We start from the raw sequence: 19,324 nt of genomic DNA, 5'->3' as shown, positions 1-19,324 counted from the left end.
TGTAGTTGTAATGGGTGCCACATCGGCCAAGTTTATTTGGATGTAATTTAGATCAATACCACATATAGATTATGTTGGAGCTGTCAACATAGATTATGGGTCCAAATGCGAGTGTAAATAAAGATTACTGAGAGATAGCGGATTTGGAACGGATCTGGAGATTGCCAATAAGCAATACTGCGGTGATCTCCATCCTACAATTGGAGTACAAGCAAAAACTGGACGCTGTGATTACATACGGTGCACAATGTTGACAGATGATATGTTCTTATTTGATTTGATCGTAATCTTGCAGTCTCTACTTCAGTTGGTATTTTACATAATACTATTGCTATGACAAACCTAACATTCATTTTACTGAAAGCAAGGTCGTTTTGAAGCGACAAAGATTCAGTTATCGGTCTATCATTCCGGCTCACTCGGTGCAACGACTCCTCTTTATGCTGATACTGATCTATGAGTATATCCGCATGTGATTTTTTATATGTAACGACATGAATTCCGCTCGGTAGAGGCGTCCTTAAATTTAAAAAGCTAATCCGTAAATTTAGGCCGACCACACAACCGATCGAATGGAATAAATTGCATATCCGAAAGATTGTAGCCATGATATCGGTTGCTCAACAGCATACGAGGCTTCCAAAAACACTATATAAAGCCTAACAGATAGTAACTAGCATCCCATTCATCGGTCAAAAATGGTAAAGTACGCTTCCGCTCTTCTATCCTTGCTCGTTCTTGGTCTCGCAACAATGTCACGGGCTCAGGATGAAGATGCCCCATATCCAGGTTGGTCGACTTACTGCACTACTGATCCTTCGCATTGCCCAGCCCAGTATCCGCACTCCTGCCTCGCTTCAAATCCGCAAATGGCTGCACAATATTGTCCTCATCAATGTGGTAACTTCGGCCCTTACCCCTGCCCTCCAGGATGGTTCAAGCAATGCTGCTACTAAATAACTTGCGTTATCTTCGGCAAAGGCCCCATCATCTTGTTTTGTCATCTCGATGATATCTCTTTTATAACAAATAAAGCTTGGCCTTTTTTTTATGTCGCTTGCTTTGTCAATCTCATGCAGCCGCTTCACGAGAAGTCCTTGTCTTCTTAATCAACGTCTTGCGTTAATATCTATGATGTAACACTGATAGCCTTCACATTTTTGATTCACCTATTATTAGGAGACTGGCTTGCAAAAAAATAATGCTTTCCCTAAAAAATATACATGTAATAAGTTAATATAATTGATGAGGTACCTAACAGATGATTGAGCCTTTGTAAGCGTTGTAGCGTGGTATTAAAATTTCGGTTTCTTTCCTTTTTATTATATAACTCTTTCTCTCATTCTTTTTATTTTTCGCGTGTCTGCCGCCCCACGCCTGCTACACACGTTCTTATCTTTGTCTTCCCTTGTGCTTTTTTTTGTTACAATTTTCCATAGATTATAAATCGAGCAATGGTCCGTGACGGACATGTTTTCACTCACCCATAATAAAGAAATCTTCCACTTCAAGCAAGTCCAAAAAAAATAACGACTACCACACCTTGGCCTTATGAAAGATGAACAATTGGCGTAAGTGAGAAAAAAATCTACATAATTAAAATCTTTGGGAAAGTAGCGATTTTGTAATCACATGATCTACACTAAGTTATCAGGACCTGTTAAACGTTTTATTTTTATTTTTCAACCATGCCTCGCTGCCCACTTTCACGATAATAGGCGAAACAATCAGCAGCAAGGTGCCGTTTGCGCCAGTTGTGGTTAAACAGAGTATCGTCGTCTTTCGAATAAAAATGTGAGTAGAGCTCTTTTTGAAGAAAAGTGGTTGATGATACGACTGGTGTTCTTCTGTAGCATCATTCAATTTGGTTTTTTTTTGTCAGTTATACTGTATATGTCCTTTCATTCTCTTTCAATTTTCAATGAATCGAATAATACATAAGCAGACGTGCTTCGATCTATGAATTCATGCATCAGTGGGGTGACTATTGTTTCATCCATGGAAAACCATATATTTTTGTCTTCAATTTTATCTTTCTTCTTTTGATTTTCTCTCTCTCTTTCTGTTTGCTTGATAAACCCTCACTATCATTGTATCAAGATCCCATCCGCATCCATCATCCTGACCATTCTTATCCCGTGTATCTAACTTGGTTAAATTGACCACCATCCTCAAAAAGGTAAGCGTCGAGTGGTCTACCATCGATTTTGCTCCGGCAAAACAGACTTACCTCTCCTTTACTTCCATCCTTCTTCCAGCTTCCGGTTTCCGGTTTCCGTTTTCTTTTTGCCTGACAAGTTCTGGATACTACAAGTCGACTTTCTCTCACCATCCATCCATCCATCTGGCAAAACCGGATGACGTCAAAGGCCATCGTTGGTGGTGTGGCTCTCTTTTTAATCAGAAAAACGCTTACGTGTCCTCTTCATGTTCCTCTCCTTTGGATTGCTTCTCATCATATGGTATTCGAGATGTCTTCCCGATTATTATATTTTGTAGTTCTTAGTTTGTATTTTGTATTTGTATTTCATGTACATATTCTTTTCGCAGTCTTTTCCTCTTTTTTTCCCACAGGGTTTTTTATGAAGTTTTTACTGACGCGACCATTGTTTTTTTTATCATCATGTACTTTATTTGTTTCTTTCTTTTTATTCGGGGGACTGTCGATATCTGGAATCCAACTCGAAGTTACCGTCACTTCTGACCACGTCAATATTTTTTGCCTGCTCAAGCTGACACCACCGATCCATCGCTTTAACTGTCCCTGGAAGCAATTTTATTTTCCTCATCGAAGAAGAAGCTTACCTGGCGGTCCGTATCATCTTTTTTTTTTCCGGTACACCATTTGGTTCAAAGGCAAGTCCAATTTCTTTTCCTTTGCTATGATGTAATGAACGTATACTAATTCAAATTTTTTCAATGTCATATAATCCAAGTCATGTCAAGCGATCAATGGCTATTGCAAACTCAAATAACAAAGGTAAAATATCTTGACGAAAATTTGAATCAATCAAAGAGCTTACTACTCATTTTTTTAAATACCCAACATTCCCACACATCATTCTAGCTCTATCATAACCTTGGGCGGGACGGGACTGAGGGGGTCAATAAGTGCTGCTGCACACATGTTTGGAAATAATGACTGTACGGTATGCCAGAGTATTGACATTAATATACCAAAGTTCCATCAAGAGTCTCGCCCAGGTTATGCCGTATTGCGTTAGGCTTTTGTCTGACGAATATCGCTCAATGTAAGGGGGCGACGTCCATTAGCAGGTGGCATCCATTGCACAGCGGGTGTACGGCTTGTTAGAGACAAACATTTAAAAATAAAAAATTAGGTGTCGAACCTGTTAGCGGTCCTCTAAACGTTTTGTCTTAATGACTCACGGTTCGTAAATATCAACAACAAAGCTCAGTATGAGTAATAGTCGATATATCATGAATAGATAGCATCATCATAATAGAATATAAAAAGAAACCTCAAAACATTGAATAAACATCATCATTCGTTTTATTGTCAATTCTCGTCTATTTACTTTGGTGATCGTGCAGTTTATCAGATCCAGTAAAAAAAAATAGAAAAATAAAAAATTAAAGCGCAAGGCAAAAAGGTTGAAGAGAGTGGGATTCGAACCCACGCCTCCGAAGAGATCACGGCCTTAACGTGACGCCTTAGACCAACTCGGCCATCTCTCCAACTGTTTTTGGTAATTTGAAATATGTAACACATAAAGAAAAAATTAAGTCGTCCGAGCCGGAATGTGTAGTTTTGTTCGGGGTTTGTGCGGTGAGTTCGGCCGCGGCATTGGTGGTTTTTTTTTTTTTTTGTTCAAAAAGCAGTTCCCGCCACTTGAAAGTTTCACTTTTCGGGTTGTTGGTTTGACAGAAGAATATATTTAACAGTGCTAATGAGCTTGCCATTTAAGCTTTGGAGCTTTGGTATATCAGCATACCTGCAGATTTGTGTATTTTGTTAATTGGTCAGAACGTAGTAGTCTTCGTCTCAGAAACTAAAAATTTGGTAGATATAAGGTTCTTTCTAACGATAACAAGGCTAAAAAGCACCAAGTAATTTTTGCTTCCTCTATTCAAAACTATTAATCTTGTTTAAAAAGGTGAGTAGGATCTCCATTTTATAATATTAAAAAATACATGCTATGTAAGTTAGGAGGATTGTTGTTGGACTATATTATTTACATGATCAAAGAAGAGTAGAAATCTGTCCGCTACAGAACCAAATGGAAGGAGCAAGCCCTTTTCAGACACATACCGGTCTAGGATGTCTAAAAGTAAATATAGGCTTGCCGGATGGTACGACTGCTGCTGTTTGGGTATTCCTTCGGTGGTTTGACTGGCAGGCGAATTAAATGTAAGTGTCGTCATATTGGGAAACTCCTCTTTGATCGCATGACGAAGCTCAACAAATCGATCAATCTATGTTCCTTTAGTACGTGATTCAAATCTAATCAACGCAGAGCTAATGCCTACCGATACAAAGCAGCTATTCACCGGCCATTCAGAAGCGAGTCCAAGTATTGACAGCAAAAAGGATATGGATATAACAAGATTGCCCGCAAACAGATCGTGATGAACCATCATAAACATATCGATGGTATCTGCCAAACTAGGATGCTGATTATCTGTAAAAGATTATGTGTTATAATAAAATCCACCTGTAATCCAAGCAAAATAGATCGCTTACTTTTTAGGGAAAATAGCCAACTTTTAATATCATTCATTGCTCGCTGCAAACTGAAATCATCCGAGGGATACATCAACCAGGCGAGCAGTCGCAGTGTGTTGTGTTCCTACAGAGATTCATTGAGTGACTTGGTTCGTAATCCGATCTTTCTATTTTTCTACGTACATCTTGCTCCCACGAAGCCGTCGAGTTCATACACCAGTTTATCAAGTAAAGAGTACAGGACTGAATAAACGTTGGAAAAAGCATGATGGTTGCCCACACAGTGTTAAGTCGCGGGGTGATTTCATCAAATCGGGCGGTATAAATGTAGCACTTCGACCATTTGTGAATATTCGCGCAGATTTGGCCGAAAGAATGGTCCTTCATCGATATAAGATCTAAAAGATCAAGCAGTGGAGCTAGATCATTGGGTATATGCTTGAACTGAGCATTTAGTGTATTGCATATCTTATACAGTGCAAGATTGTACTAACTCTGATCGGTGTTGAAGTGGATTTTGATTCGTCAAATTTCGCATCATACTGTTGGAGAACCTTGTAGAGACATTGACAAAATCGTATAGTTCTCCAATCCTCGATTTCCACTGTCCAATTCGTCGCGATAGAAAATACTTTTTCGGATAAGTGTGGTTGATGTTCAAGTTGTTGTACGAAGGAATTGTTGGAAATATGTACATAGAGATGGTCGAGGGATATATAGTCTGTTTCGATAATGGCATGCTCAATGATATCCATTAGTTCCATAGCTAAAAGATCGTCAAATCGCCTCCACAACCTACAGGGTTTCAACCATCAGAACATCAAAAGCAAACCAAAAGATTGAGTAAACCCAAATTGTGCTTGCCTCCTTTTCAGCTCGACAGGCCAAGATTGATATCGTTGCCATAACAGATTCCTACGATTCGCTGCCGACATCACTAACTGGTCGATAAACTGCTTTGATATAGGGGGTGATGATACGATTGCTGATGATGAAAGATGTTGACAACTTGGTTCCTTTCGTGGCGTGACTGGGTCATCCAAAGTGCGATCCATGAGTTCGAGCGCGTAAATGACTAGCTGGTCGATTAATACACCTGCAGCTTGTTCATCGTCCAGAAATAAACAAGTATCTAGTAATTGACGAATAACGTTCGGCTAGATGATGACAGCGGTATGAGGACCAAAGCATTGCAGTTCCAAGTTGATCTAGTCAGTACTTACTGCGCAATTTTCATCCTCTGTCAGGGTGTTTAGCATCATTTGTACGTTGTGGACTTGCTGTAGGGTAGAATCCGCAATCGTTGATGGGTGTATCAATTGTTGATCTCTTGCAACGCCTGACCTGCTGAACAGACATCTTAGTCGCTGCAGACACCATAGGCAGGCTCTAGCATGACGGATCAGTACAAGCGTTTTTCTCGTGTCAATACGCGAAATCGGTCCTACTTCTGCTGTGTTTTTGACGCTGTATTTGTGGTCGTATTGAATTTGGTATATTCCATCAAACACGCGACGAGTAAACGAACCATGTCACTGGAATAGCTGATAAACGGGTGCATCTACCATGTGGAGTTAGAGCGCGAATTCCAGGGGTCCAAAATCGTCAAGCATTACAGTGGCTCGCGTGAGCATGGGACCAATATACGAGTACTTTGCAGCACATTCATCAACGGATTGGCATGACTGCAGTTTCTATGTAACTTTTTAATACGGGAAAACCACGGCATGCAGAACCGACCGATTCACCTTTAGTAACTGTTCAAAAAACTCGAGAATAAATGGCAATTCGTCAACGATCAAAGCCAATTGTTCCTCAGTGTAAACGGGATAATCTCCTTCTCCGAATATTCGACGAAATCGTGCCTTTTGCATAAAGTGTTGCTTTTCATGGATGAGCAGAGCCGGTGCTGTAAAACGGGGTTTTTGCGGTGACCGTGGATGTCCGAATGCTGTTGAAAATAGTGACGGTCACAAAGGAGCCGATCCGTTACAAAAAAAAAAAAAATGCATTGTGCTTATAATGGGCACGCTGCTAGAATTTTCTCGGTTCCGATACACAAGAAAAAATAAAGCAGCTCAAGTTTCTATAAGCACTCATTCGGCAACACTCGTTATGGACATGGTTGGACGATATTTTGTATTGTTACAAACAACTCTTTGTGCAATGCATACGCTGTAGCACTGGATCAAAAAACAAGATCAATGTCTTGTCATTTATGTAAGACAAGGTGTCATCATGTTTATAGTTTGCCTTCTGTTTTTGTACACAGCTGGTAGGTGAATCAAAGGAAAAAAAAAGTAAGGAATGGAGTTCGACATTTTATAGTTTTAGAATGGTTTAAAAAAACATAGTGTGCTGTAAAGAAGCTTACAAAAGGCCAGTTTCTGACTTGCCTTTTTCTGGAATTTTTTGACTGGCAAAAAGGAAAGAATACTTGGTGTAGGATGAAACAAAATACATATAAAAAATAAGCAAAAGAAAACAGAAGAAAACCAATAAATATAATTAATGTATAGATAGGCCTGCTTGTCTTAGGATGAAGGTTGATTCACAATGTTTGGCACCGCGTTGTACTTGCGTGGACCGTAAGGAGTTACTGGAGAAGTAGTTGAATATGCAGTAGTGGGTGGAGCACCGGAAACGGATGTCGAAGTGGGCGTAAAGTAACCGGGATGCTCGTAAGCCGGCGATTGAGCAGGATGTTGGGAATAACGTGCTGCTGGTTGCGACTGATGGTGGGACGGCGGCTGTGCCTGATGATGATGATGATGTTGCTGCTGCTGTTGCTGACGGGTCCAGTCATCCATTGGCATATGTAAGTTTAAGGCTGTTGAAGACGGATGCTGTGGGTGAGGCAATTGAGGATGGCCAAGCTTCGAGTCGTCAGGCGTGTGTATAGTTGTGTTGTATTCATTGGTATACAAATCCGGCGAGGATGATTCAGAGGACGAAGGATCGGACATGCTTGGAACCATATAAGGGTGAGAAGGATGCGAATATGGAGTGGATGTAGCAGGAAGGTGTTGGGGAGGCGGAGGCGGAGCAGCCGCTGTGGGCGTAGGTGGGGCATTAGTCATCATCATTGGTTGAAGTGGTGTATGCACTGGAGCAAAATGAGGGTAATTGTATTGATAGGGATAGGGCGAGCCGTACTCACCACCAGGCATCATATTCGGTGGAGTCATGGGCGGTCGAGGAAACTGAGCTGCGAATCGATCATCCGCAGGTTGAGAAGCCGGCGCTGCATTTGCCATGGTCATGGAAGGATCATAGCGATCTTGGTTATCCGAGTAGTGACCGGGACTACGACCGCGAACCACCAGAGGTGCCGATTGGCAGGATGCCACCTTGACTTGTTTATTATCGCCATAATCAGCATACAAATCCACCAAGCACACATAGTATTGCTGAGCGGCACGACGCTTGCCATTGTTAGCTGTTGCCGTCTTGAACTGAATGCGTTCAAAGGTCACAATGTTTTGATTCGTGCCGACGGAGCTCATGCTGAGGTTGCCTCCGGGAGTAATTGGTCGAGGAGTCGGCGTGCATTGGGGTCCCTTGTCACGTTTGGGCGTATGCTGAACCAGCTCAATTCGCTTGTCGCTGTTGGAAACACGCGCGGAAATGCTGATCAAGAATTGACGAACAGGGTGGAACATACCATCGACTTGCACCAAACATTGACTCTCATGATCACCGTAGTAATTGTTTAATCCGTGAATGGAAAAAGCTGTACTGACTTGGAAATAATTGCGACGATAACATGTCCAGTCGTTATCAGCTAGAAAGAAGCCGCGATCCATTTTAGCGTGAATACGAACATTCAAACTATAGCAACCATTATTAACACGTTACAGAAAAAAAAGCACGTCAGACAGCAACTTACAGACTAGATCTATCCAAAGCAAAGAGATTATCGGTAGGTTTAGTAGAGCTGAAAAAGGGCCCAAGCTCAGAAGAGAACAAGGGATCGTTTCTGCCTCTTTTTCTGGTCAACGATGGGTGCGGATAAGGTGCAGCATGGAAAGAGGAAGTAGAATAGGCAAGATGCCCTTTTCGGTTTCCATCTGTGGGAGAAAGCGTAGGACGCGGAGTACCCGGTTGAGAAAGCGTCATCATACTAGAATCAATGGTGGGAAGCATTAGCACAGATTGGCTGGAAAAGGGTTGATCTCTTTTTTTTTTCACTTTGCAGAGCAAAAGGATTTTTGAAAAGAGTAGAAATAATGTCAATGATAAAAATAGGGAAAGGAAAAGCAATGAGAGTATATTGAGCTTGGGAGAGGCAAATGAGAAGTATAAAAGAAAATGGTAATGAGATCAATCAGAACAAAATACTCACCCAGGCAATCTTGGATCCGAATCCGGTTTACTCGGAGGTAGAAAACTAGCCGTAGATGGCGGTTGCTGATGTCTAAATTAGAAGGATACGGAATGGTGAGTTGCCAATTTTGTACTACACACAGGATTTTTTCTTTTTTCTCGTTGGGTATTTCCCTGTATTTTTCATATGATGGCACACAGATGGGTACACCATGGTTACAACATACAAAAAAAAGGGAATACGGGAATTGACAGACTTGACTTACACTGGCGGATGCATGGGTCCCTGAGAGAAGGGGTGACCGTAAGCGTGATCCATGGCTGGCATGGGCGAGTAATGTTGCATGTGTGGTTGAGGCGTGGTAGGAGTTTCAGCAACGGATGGGCTTTGCAAAGGAGCTTGAGAAATATGCCAATCTTTCGCATCGTGAATTGAATTCATGGCTGAAGAGAGGTATATGAACAAGAGACACAGAAAATTATAAACGTTTCGAGATAATAGACAAAAGACAACAAAAGATAAGCCTAATCAAATAAACAGATTCCCGATTTCACAATTAAGAAGTAAAGAAAAAAGGGGGAGAGAGGGATTGTAGTAGGGTGGCTGCAATTTTGAGTAGCTTTTATGGGCCCAAGTCTTAATGGGTCGGAAAGTGAAAAAGGATAAGGTTGAGGGACAGAAGCAGGTCAACAGTTTGGTTGGCTCTTTTTTTTTTCTCGAAAAAAAAAAAAAGAGACCATACTTTGACTCTCGAACGGGAAATGGGATCATTAGCCAGGTGATATAATTGCCACATATAGCGAGTTTTTTTTTCCATCGCTACTTATTTATCCACATTCATCCAACCGTTCGACAAAGTGATTCATCCGAGCAAAATTGATCGACATCAAGTGAAACAAGAGTCGTACCTGCAGTGCATCCATTCAATGAAAGAAGTTGGTTTTTTTTTCTGAGAGAAACGATGGACGTGCGCTTGGGCTGGTAAAACGTGTGCATGAACACTAAAACAAGGATTGTACCACCTTGCACGTTTCTGATTTCACTCGTTCCGTCCTCAACCGCTTGCATGGTTGTTGTCGTTAGAACCCATCCGTGCTTTTTCCATATGCTTCATCATCAAAAAACTACCAAGATGAAAAAAGGCTAAAACCGGTTGACAAAATCATCTATTTGTAATAAATTGTGCTCCTCTTTTGTGCATTAGTGCGAAAACTCCAACGTTTATAACAAGAAAAAAAAAAAAAAGAAAAAACTTTAAAAGTTCCCATAGTCACCGGAGTTGGCGATGGAAACAATTTCAGAATCCGTCAATTTCTTGTGTTCCATTCATAACTCTATTGCAAGCCCCGGAAAAGTGCGCCGACCCATGGAAGGAAATATCCGCCAAATCTGGTCAGCTTAGCTGTTGGCCCGTAAAATCCTTTGCTTTAATATCCTTTTTCTTCTCCAGTCCAAACATATGCACGTCGGCACACAACATGGTGTCTGTGCGTATTTCTGTATTAACCAAGTTGCGGTTGTGTCATGTAAAATGTGGTTTTTTCTCCGTTTGGAATTCCCAAAATTTAGCACAGAGGCAAAAAGTAAATACAATATGCAGGAAACCGTATTTATAGGTCAGAATTATCAGATTCCCCAATCCTTCTTTATTACTAGATGAAGAAAATTGTCGAATACTAACCTCAAAAAAAGGATGCTGGAAGGATCGTCCATGTTTACTGTTTCCAGAATTCAAGATAAAATGAAAGAAATTAAGGAACAAAAGGGCAGTTACATCACTTTTTCTCGTGCTTCCTTGTCCACTTGTTTACCTAATTTTATTCGATTGGGGAATCCCTTATCTGGAAGAAAGCAAATCAATCGATCCATGCATGTGCAGGTGAATACCGTCAGTCAGTCGGCGGACACAACATGTTGAACTCTCCGTCTTGACATAAGCTTGGATGTTCTGTCATGTCTTCCGCGAATACGATGGACTGCTTTTACTGCAGTGACTGGGGTAGAAGATAATTATACTATACTGACAGCAGCAACGATGAGCTTATTTTTGAACGTAAAATACAAGAGGCTGTTACAAGAAAGTGGCAACGTCGACAGGGTTGCAAAAAAAGCTAGAATCAGCAAATAAAATCTTAGTATTGCCTAATGTATATTTTCGGATCTGAGAATAGTAACATGTTTTACGGCCTTTGACTGTATATCGCGGTGGAGTTTTCAATTTCAGCTATACAGCGATTAAAAGTCCGTCTAGTTCGACTCTTTTGAGTAACACGAACGGATTCCGCCCGTTGCATATGCAAGTAACTCATCTACTGACCCATCTCCGCCATGATCTGAAAATCCAAAAAAAAAGAAAACGATGAAAATACTTTGACCGCTCAAAATATGAATAAAACCATTACACAGAATTCATCATATCGAAGAACATATTGAATACAAAAGCATTGTCAGGGACAGCGAGATATAAATTTCCACATGGACAATAGACGATCCTTCTGCTCGCTTTTCTTTTCTATTTGAAAGCAGCAACAACAAGGTAATATTAGAAAACAAAGCAAAACAAAACGAAAACAATTAACTTGTGGATTATGAAGAGAAACCAAAGGACGGATAATCATACTACGTCAATTTTTGAGGCTTACATAATTGACTTAAAGGCATCCATGGTGAAGCAGGGAAAACTGATCCGGAATATCAAGTAATTCTTCAAATCTTGCTGCTTTTCTGATCCTTCTTCCTAAATTAATTTTTTTTTTCAATTTTAATAGTCTTCGTTATTCTCTTGGTGGCCAAACAAAATCTAATGAGAATTGAGCATCGCAACCAAGTCTGGTCTCCATGATCTGTAACCATGGCTATGTTACATCTAAGAGTAAGCGTAAATAATGGAACTCAAGGACTCAAGAACCTTAATTGATGTTCACCTTGACAAACCTTGTCATAACACTTCTGAAGAGTATTTCTACTCAATAGGAGTAAGGAAGTTAATAAATGCAGCATTCTTCTTGGGATGTATCCGTGCAGTTCAAATGCGTCGTTTCTTGACAACACCAAAAGAAAGATGTATTACGCGCATATAAACCCCGCTGCGAATGCCTTCTTTTCCAGCCAATTACCCAAAAGCTTTGGTGGATGATTGCCAATCAATCAATACATAAATGGCTTCATATGTACTTCTTGCATTATCGCTCTTATTTTGGTTGACAATAAGTAGTGTTAAGCTGGAAGTTGAAATATCGATATATCGTGCGTCGATAGTGGTGCAGTAAAAGCGGTTCATTTCGATCAGTCAATCGAATTTCCCAGTAGCGCGTAGCGTGTTGAAATCTGAAAAGTCACATCATACAAAGCATCCGTTAAACGAAGAACAAAATTAAAGAGAAGGCTGATCGTCTGCTAAATTCGGCGCATTACACAGCAAAGACTTTTTTTTTTTTTTTGAAAAACTTTATGTACACATGAAACAAAGACAAGAATAGGGAATCAATAGATAATTTCGCGTATAAAACAATGGGGTTTGATCAGTTGGTTCGCCATGGAGTGATGAATTTGGAGTCTTTGGTTTTGGCCTTGGTCATTTTTACTTCTACTTGATTTCCTTCGCCATCTGTAACGAGGAATTTATTTCCGTTCTTGATACCGTGATGACCGCCCGCAAAGGAGATGGGAGACAGGCCACGGTGGTATGGTGTCGATCGTGACTCACGCATGATAGGTGAGGCCGTTCCATTTGTTCTGCCACCACCACCACCACGGATGGTCACCACACCACCTGGTGAAGTGGCGCGATTCGTGTGTAAGAAACCTTCGCGGATATGGCCCTGACCGTTTCCACCATCCGTATTCCGTGGTACAAACTTTCCTCCTTCCAGTAATGCATGGTCGTGCAAGAACTGGGACAATTCAACCCATCCGCCGCCGACACGAACCATGACCATCCGACTTCTTAAGATCCGACAATAAGCAAGTTTCGGATTGGTGTCACCAAACCAATATTTTCCTACTTCTCCCGGCACCATCTTGACTCGCACTTTGTAGGGTGAGTCATTTACGATGCTTCCCAAAGCAACATCGAGATCATTCTTCGGATCGGCAACATACGCTTCTGGTGTCTTGGTCATGGCCCGCTGACGTTGTGCTGCCACGGATCGAGCTGCCACACGTCGCGCAATCGGTGAAACACCTGTTATTGTTCGTACACGCTGCGTTGGTGTTGCTGGGGTTGTTGCTCTTGCGTTGTTTGTACGCCCAATCAGCCGTGGCGTGGATTGCACAGGTTGTGGACGAGGCGCCTGACCCTGCAAGCCCGTCTTTCCACGTTTTGCGGCGTCTTCACTCGCTTTTTGTCCTCGCTCTTGTAGTCCCACCAAATGGGCTTGCAGCGGATGATACGGATTCTGCAGAGGTCCGATGCGAGCCAATAAGTCCGCCTTTTTCGCCGCCGCTTCTGCTTGCAATTGAGTCCACTTTTCTGCTAGTTCTTTCAAGCATTCTTTCACACGTCGATCATCCAGTAGATTTTGTGCGACTCCTTGTGCTTCATCCATCAATTCATTGATTTTAGGCTCGTAGTAACGGTATCGTGTATCCAAATCGATCAACATGGCTTGAAGGTCCGCCCGGCTGTACAGGTCTGCCGACATTCTTGCGTGTTCAGGAGAAGCACGATCCACCACTTCGGATAAGGCCGAGAGTAAAACTTCCAGTTCCTCCACCACCGTTAGGAATCCTTCCATCCGTTCCGCTTTACCGATTGCCTGTCGCTTGGCTTTCATAATGTCAGTCAATCCACGGACGGCTTCCGTGATTTCTGCTCGTTGTCCCTCAAAGATTTTGGCCGTGTCGCTGTTCCGTTTCAGCATAATGTCCAAATCATCGATTGCCACTTGCAAATGTTGCTCAATATCATGATCCAAAATGTCCAGCGCGGATTTGGCGGCAGCCGATTCTCGTTCGGTTGGCATCATTGCCAGTGGACAGCTCGTAATGATTTTGACGTCAATCTTGGCTTCCTCATCGGCCATGGCACTGCAAATCTCCACATTGTTGGCCCGGCGTTTGAGATCACCTACAAGCGTGAGGATTCCCTTCACCTTTCTGGCAATTTCTACCCCACATCTTGATTGGTCCAACGACAGTTTCGCTTGGTCCAATTGCTTGCGTAAATCATTCCATTGTTGAAGTACGGTATCTTCCTTCGCCTTGAGCGCCAGTTGAATTTCCTTCGCTTCCATGCCAACACTGCTCAGATCAATCAACTGCCCTTCCTTGCTTGTAATGCGTGCTTCCATGGCTTGAAATGCCTGAATCGTAGGCATGATCTCCGCCATCTTATGTTCCAGCCCTTCCAATTCCGCTCGGATGTCTGCCTCTTCTGCAATACACACGTCCGTGGGGAGTTGCAAGACTGCGTTCCTGCATTGACTGATCCAACTGGAAAGGTCATTGGCGGCCTTGGCATGAATCTGCAGTTTGCGTAGAAAAGCGGCTTGACGCTTTTCCGCCATAAAAGCGTTAGCTAACTGCGCCAGATTCTCATCCACCCGTTCGGCTGGCTCTTGCACGGATCGGCTTTCGTAACCTTGCATCTGAAGTTTGCCTGCTTCTTCCCAGAGTAACTTGTTTTCATGACGAAGCGACTCCTTGATGGCTTCACCTTGAGTGATATCCGCCTGTATATTTTTTTGGATTGTCTCTAATTGAGCGGGATCGGCTACGGCGAAATTGGTGCTACCGTGATGTGCTAAACGTTGGGCGGAGGCTTCTTTTTGCTCTTGCACTTGAGCCAACAAGGCTTCGGCCCGACCCAAGTACATGCTGAATGCGAGAGCTTTGTTGGCGTCTTTCTTCAGAGCTTGCAAATTGGCTTCGACCGTTTGAGCTTTCGCCATCAATCCTGCATGACGATCACGAGCACAAGAATAGTTCGCGGTATGTAAGGGATCTTCTTTCGTGTCGGCCTGCCGAAGTTCGGCATCGGTTTCCACGAGCATATTGAATACGTTCTGTAGCTTTTCTTCCACAGACTGCAATTGCTCCTCGTTCCAGCCTTTTTGTGCTAGGGCAGCAATTTCATCGTTCAAGCCTGCAAGTAGGTCATTCTCCACCCGGCTGAGACGTCGTTGACGATCGTACCACTGTTTGACCGTGTCGCTAAATCGGTGAAAATCGTCCATTTCCTCTTTCAGTTGCGACCAGTCCTTGTGGAGTTGCTGCTGCATTTCCCGAGTTTCTTCAATGTTTTCAATCTTGTCGGGTTCCATGGCATGGAAATGTTCGTAAAGCTCATTGAATTGTTGCTGCTGACTTTCAAACGTAGTATCCAACCTTTGCAGCGCATTGATCAGCATTTCGTAACGATGGCGATCTTGTTCTTCCGATTGTCCGGTCATGAACCCGCAGCTTTGTTTCAATCCAGGTATGGATGTTCGTATTTCGTTGACGGAGGCACGCAATGTTTTCGCATTTTCAAAATAGGTGTTGTCATCTTCCATTTTTTTGCGAAGCGCTTGCAGATCATGACCATGATCGTCGAGTACTTGATGTAAGCGATCAAAGACGTTGGAAAGGTAATCGGAGGCTTCCTTCAAACTGTCGCAGTCGATCGAATCACCATTTTCCAAAGCGCGGCTGCTTTCGAGCAGAAGGTGGATATTGGTAATTAGGTCAACGGCTTCATCTTCTTTTCCACCGCCCAACTTGTCTAATAGGTTTGTCCGATCTTGTTCGAGACGCTGGAGTTCGTCAATGTTAAACGTGCTGGCATCGGTTCCCGCATCGACCCTGGCTTTTCGCACATGAGTCACGCGTTCATCTGCCCATTCGGCGAGTCGCATGGCATCGTCTTTGAGTTGCTTCGCGCGTCGATGAAGTTGCAGGGCCTTGCGTAGTTCTTCCAATTGTTGTTCCAACCTTTCACTGAGTAAGATGAGATCGGTTCGCTGTCCGTCAATGAAGGTGTGAATATCTTGATTGGCCGCGTCGTTACTTTCTTTATCGATTTCCATTTGCGGACTTGGGTAAGGTATGCGGCTGGCCACAGCGGTCAACAGTTGTACAATCTTTTCATGCATGGTTTGCACCCGATTGGTCATCTCGTGATCATTATCTTCCGGCCGAACGTGATGCTGCGCTTCTTGGAGATCGGATTGTAACTGCATTGCATCCGTTTTAACGAGATCCACCTGGTACAGAAAATCCATCACATTCAAGCGTTGTTCGACTACTTGACGAGCAAATGTGCGCCGTTTCAAAAGGTCCTCAAACAATTGCTCACAGTGCGACTGTCGGCCCTCAAGATGATCGGGTAAATCAATGTTGGCGGTATCGTCCAAGTCTTGGAACAGATTCACGGTCGTTGTGAATTGTCCCTGATCAAATTCGGTCATTTTTCGTTCGAGCGCAAGCAGTTGTTGAATGATGCGTTCTTTTTGCTTCTCCTTGGCCATGAGCCGTTCTCTTTTGGGAATCTCCGCGGCTGAAGCTTCTTCTTCCACTGTTTGCCAACGCGCATCGCCGTTGAGAAACTCGTCGAGCTCTTTATCGGTATCCGTTAACCACGCCATTGCTTTTTGGTATTCTTTTTCCCAAGCTGTGCGTCGCGTTAACACTTGCAAAACATAGGTCTTGTCTCGAAGCGAATGCATGAGTTTATCCAACGTGGTGAGTGTGGTCAACGTAATTTCGATGGTCGTAGTGTCGGCCGGGCTAAGATCTTTGTCGGGTCTTCCACCACCGGTTAATGCTTTCACATGAGCACGCAGCCGGGCCATATCTTCCTTGTCAAAAGCTTCGATTTCTTTTTCCAGAACCGCGTGCTTTGCATTCCACACGTCAATGTCGTTGCCGAGAATTTGAAGTTCGCCACCACTCAAGGGGTCCGGAAGAACCGTTTCTCCGAGTTGTTCGATGCGAATACCAATCCATTGTCGAATTCGTTCGGCTTCCGCGAACCAGATACGTACCTCTTCCACCCAGGTACGGACGAGTTCGTTTTTCTGAACGATGGCATCAAAACGAGTTTGATAAGCATCGTCCTTGGGCAATGCACCGGACTTTATCAATGCTTGACTGTCTCCATCGGCATAACTGAGTAACAGATCGGAGAAGGTCGTTTTAATGGTTTCAATCATGCCGGAAGTCCTCTCAATACGGTGTTCCAGGTCTTGAATGTCGGTGTCGGTAGTAATCGATTTCACCATATTGGTTTGGATGACATCGAGTTCGTTGCGAATCATGGTGCAATACTGCGCAAAAGAGAATCCGCGTCGGAACAGTTCCAGATGATGTTCGCTTTCGTCGAATTTCGTACGTAAAGCATCCATAGATCGTTGGATCTGGTCTTTCCGCGCAAGGACCCGTTCGTCGTCACACCAAGGCGTGTCAAGTTCATTACTGGCATAATGATGAAACGCTGCTAAATCAAAATCCATAAAAGCTTGAAACGCGGCTTGACAAGCTTTGAGATTGGTGTCATACGTCGACAGATCTTCGCTAGCGGCGTGCAGTGGATGTAAAGCGCGTGTATGGTGTTCATCTGATTCGGTGGCGGATCGTGTGGGGCTGGTCATTTCCAGATCACTGAATGGCGATGCATGACCTTCAGGGGTGGTGGAAGACGGCATGGGGTGATAACTGGACGAACGTGTGGGTACGATAATGTCAAGTCGATTTTGAAATGCGGTAATTTTGTCCATGGCGGCAGCGGCCCGCGTCTCGAATTCTTCCAGTTCGACCGGGACATCCGTCCCGTCTGCAAATTTCATGGTGGTGGTTTTGGTGATACGTAGTTGTTGGACGGTATAGGTCGAGGTCCGCGTGGTCGAGGTTGTGAATGGTTCATCCGCAGTATCGGAGCCAGCACTGCACAATGAAGGTGTGGAGGAAGAGTTTTCGAGTCGGGGAGAGAATTGACTTTGCTTTAGTCGCTCGATATCTTTAAGGCGTCGTTTTTTCACATGATCCGATAACTGTAAGGAACTGACGGCACGAATGAATTCGGCAAGATAGATGAGAATGCATTCTTTGTCGACGGACGGACGCTCGGTCAACAGATGAGGGTCGAGTAAGATGGGGATCTGAAAAGCAGTTTGAGCGAGATCGAATGCAGTCGTGAGCGTCCGATTCCATTGTGGTCGATGATGCTTATCGTGCGAATAGAGAAAGTCATAGAAATTGACGACGAGCGATGGGTCATGATAGTGTACTAATGCCAGGAAATACAAGCCATCTTGCCAGGAATCGGCACAGTCTGTTACAGGCGGTAAAATGGATGCATCAACATAGTCTTTTAGAATAGTTCGAGTCCAACCAAGGATGATCTGTTCGCTCGTTTCTGATGTAGCGGGAAGCGTATGATGCGAATGAATCTGACAAAGAATAATTCATTATTAACCCCCAAAAAAGAAAAAGTCGCTCATTTTTTCCATCCAGTTTTTTCAAAGAATTCTCGCTCTTTCTGCTCAGTAACGGTATAATATCTTACATGGGAATTGATATATGCAGATGGTTCTTTTGCTAAAGAATAGAGGGTATATGATTGATATTGAGTTGCTATGAAACATAATAGGGTCATCAGCTGTTCTGGGTCTCCATGGAGTAAAGCGTCGTCTTGAATATGCAGCGGAAGGCTCGAAACGTCTAACCAAGCGCACAGCATATCGAGCAATCGAAGCACAGGTGGTTTTTCATTGGAGACGGGTATATCGACATTCGATAGTATTGATACAAAGGATAACAAGGCGTCACTTTGCACGAGTTGGCAAAGAGAAGTGATGGGCGGGTCGACGTTCAAGCGTGCATTGACCCAGCGAAGGAAGGTTTCTGTCCGTAGATGCCGATACTCTGGTGCGACTGTCAAAGTTGGGAATGGCGTTGAGGAAGGATGGGTAAAAGAGCTATCGAGAGCGGTTTCCGGAAATGGGATAGACTGGACTTTGGACGATGGATCGGTGGAAAGAATGTCCAAATTGGCGGTCATCCTTTGTCGTTTATGTGTATATGAGGATGTTTATCTGGGATTGTGCGGAATGCGGATGAGTCAGAGTATATGTGTAAAAAAAAGTTATGTATATATGGAGAATAAAGTGAGAAAAAGGTCACTCGCTGGAAGAGGGGTATGTGGGCGTCCTTGTATTTTTAGCAGGATATGAGGAGCAACAAGAATAAGGGGCGCCAAAAAGTTACAGAAGCAAGCTTCAAAAAAAAAATGGCAAGTCCAAAAATAAGGTAGGCAAAAACTAATACGCTCCGAAGTGGATCGTGCAACACAAAGGTAATAAGACGAACACGTTTTGTGTGCTAAAACTGGC

At 43.2% G+C, this 19,324-nt stretch overlaps 4 protein-coding genes and 1 non-coding gene across 5 annotated transcripts; 1 reads left to right on the top strand and 4 right to left on the bottom strand.

The window, feature by feature from the left end:
• The first annotated feature begins 282 nt into the window (after positions 1–282).
• On the top strand, positions 283–1,057 carry BYT42DRAFT_582085 (uncharacterized protein). Its single transcript, XM_051569652.1, has one exon. The coding sequence runs from the start codon at positions 699–701 to the stop codon at positions 954–956; it is 258 nt and encodes an 85-aa protein (XP_051419946.1). The 5' UTR covers positions 283–698; the 3' UTR covers positions 957–1,057.
• Positions 1,058–3,616: 2,559 nt separating this feature from the next.
• Positions 3,617–3,699, bottom strand: BYT42DRAFT_t118. Its single transcript has one exon. It is a non-coding gene; the product is annotated as a tRNA-Leu (tRNA).
• A 386-nt stretch (positions 3,700–4,085) lies between these two features.
• Positions 4,086–6,661, bottom strand: BYT42DRAFT_582068 (uncharacterized protein). Its single transcript, XM_051569651.1, has 10 exons — positions 6,436–6,661; positions 6,304–6,381; positions 6,136–6,248; positions 5,911–6,076; positions 5,552–5,844; positions 5,182–5,482; positions 4,871–5,125; positions 4,706–4,811; positions 4,492–4,643; positions 4,086–4,437 (listed from the first exon to the last, which is right to left on the bottom strand). Exons 1-10 carry the CDS (start codon positions 6,559–6,561, stop codon positions 4,168–4,170), a joined length of 1,860 nt encoding a protein of 619 aa, XP_051419945.1. The 5' UTR covers positions 6,562–6,661; the 3' UTR covers positions 4,086–4,167.
• A 240-nt stretch (positions 6,662–6,901) lies between these two features.
• On the bottom strand, positions 6,902–9,713 carry BYT42DRAFT_582065 (uncharacterized protein). The gene is made up of 4 exons (XM_051569650.1): positions 9,280–9,713; positions 9,033–9,104; positions 8,577–8,810; positions 6,902–8,518 (listed from the first exon to the last, which is right to left on the bottom strand). Exons 1-4 carry the CDS (start codon positions 9,453–9,455, stop codon positions 7,222–7,224), a joined length of 1,779 nt encoding a protein of 592 aa, XP_051419944.1. The 5' UTR covers positions 9,456–9,713; the 3' UTR covers positions 6,902–7,221.
• Positions 9,714–12,410: 2,697 nt separating this feature from the next.
• On the bottom strand, positions 12,411–19,324 carry BYT42DRAFT_582060 (uncharacterized protein). Its single transcript, XM_051569649.1, has 2 exons — positions 18,499–19,324; positions 12,411–18,382 (listed from the first exon to the last, which is right to left on the bottom strand). Exons 1-2 carry the CDS (start codon positions 18,991–18,993, stop codon positions 12,536–12,538), a joined length of 6,342 nt encoding a protein of 2,113 aa, XP_051419943.1. The 5' UTR covers positions 18,994–19,324; the 3' UTR covers positions 12,411–12,535.

The sequence above is a fragment of the Radiomyces spectabilis genome (assembly GCF_025331425.1).
Source record: "Radiomyces spectabilis strain NRRL 2753 chromosome Unknown BYT42scaffold_12, whole genome shotgun sequence".
NCBI classification, from domain to species: Eukaryota; Fungi; Mucoromycota; class Mucoromycetes; order Mucorales; family Radiomycetaceae; genus Radiomyces; species Radiomyces spectabilis.
This window is presented reverse-complemented; position numbering and strand designations above follow the sequence as displayed.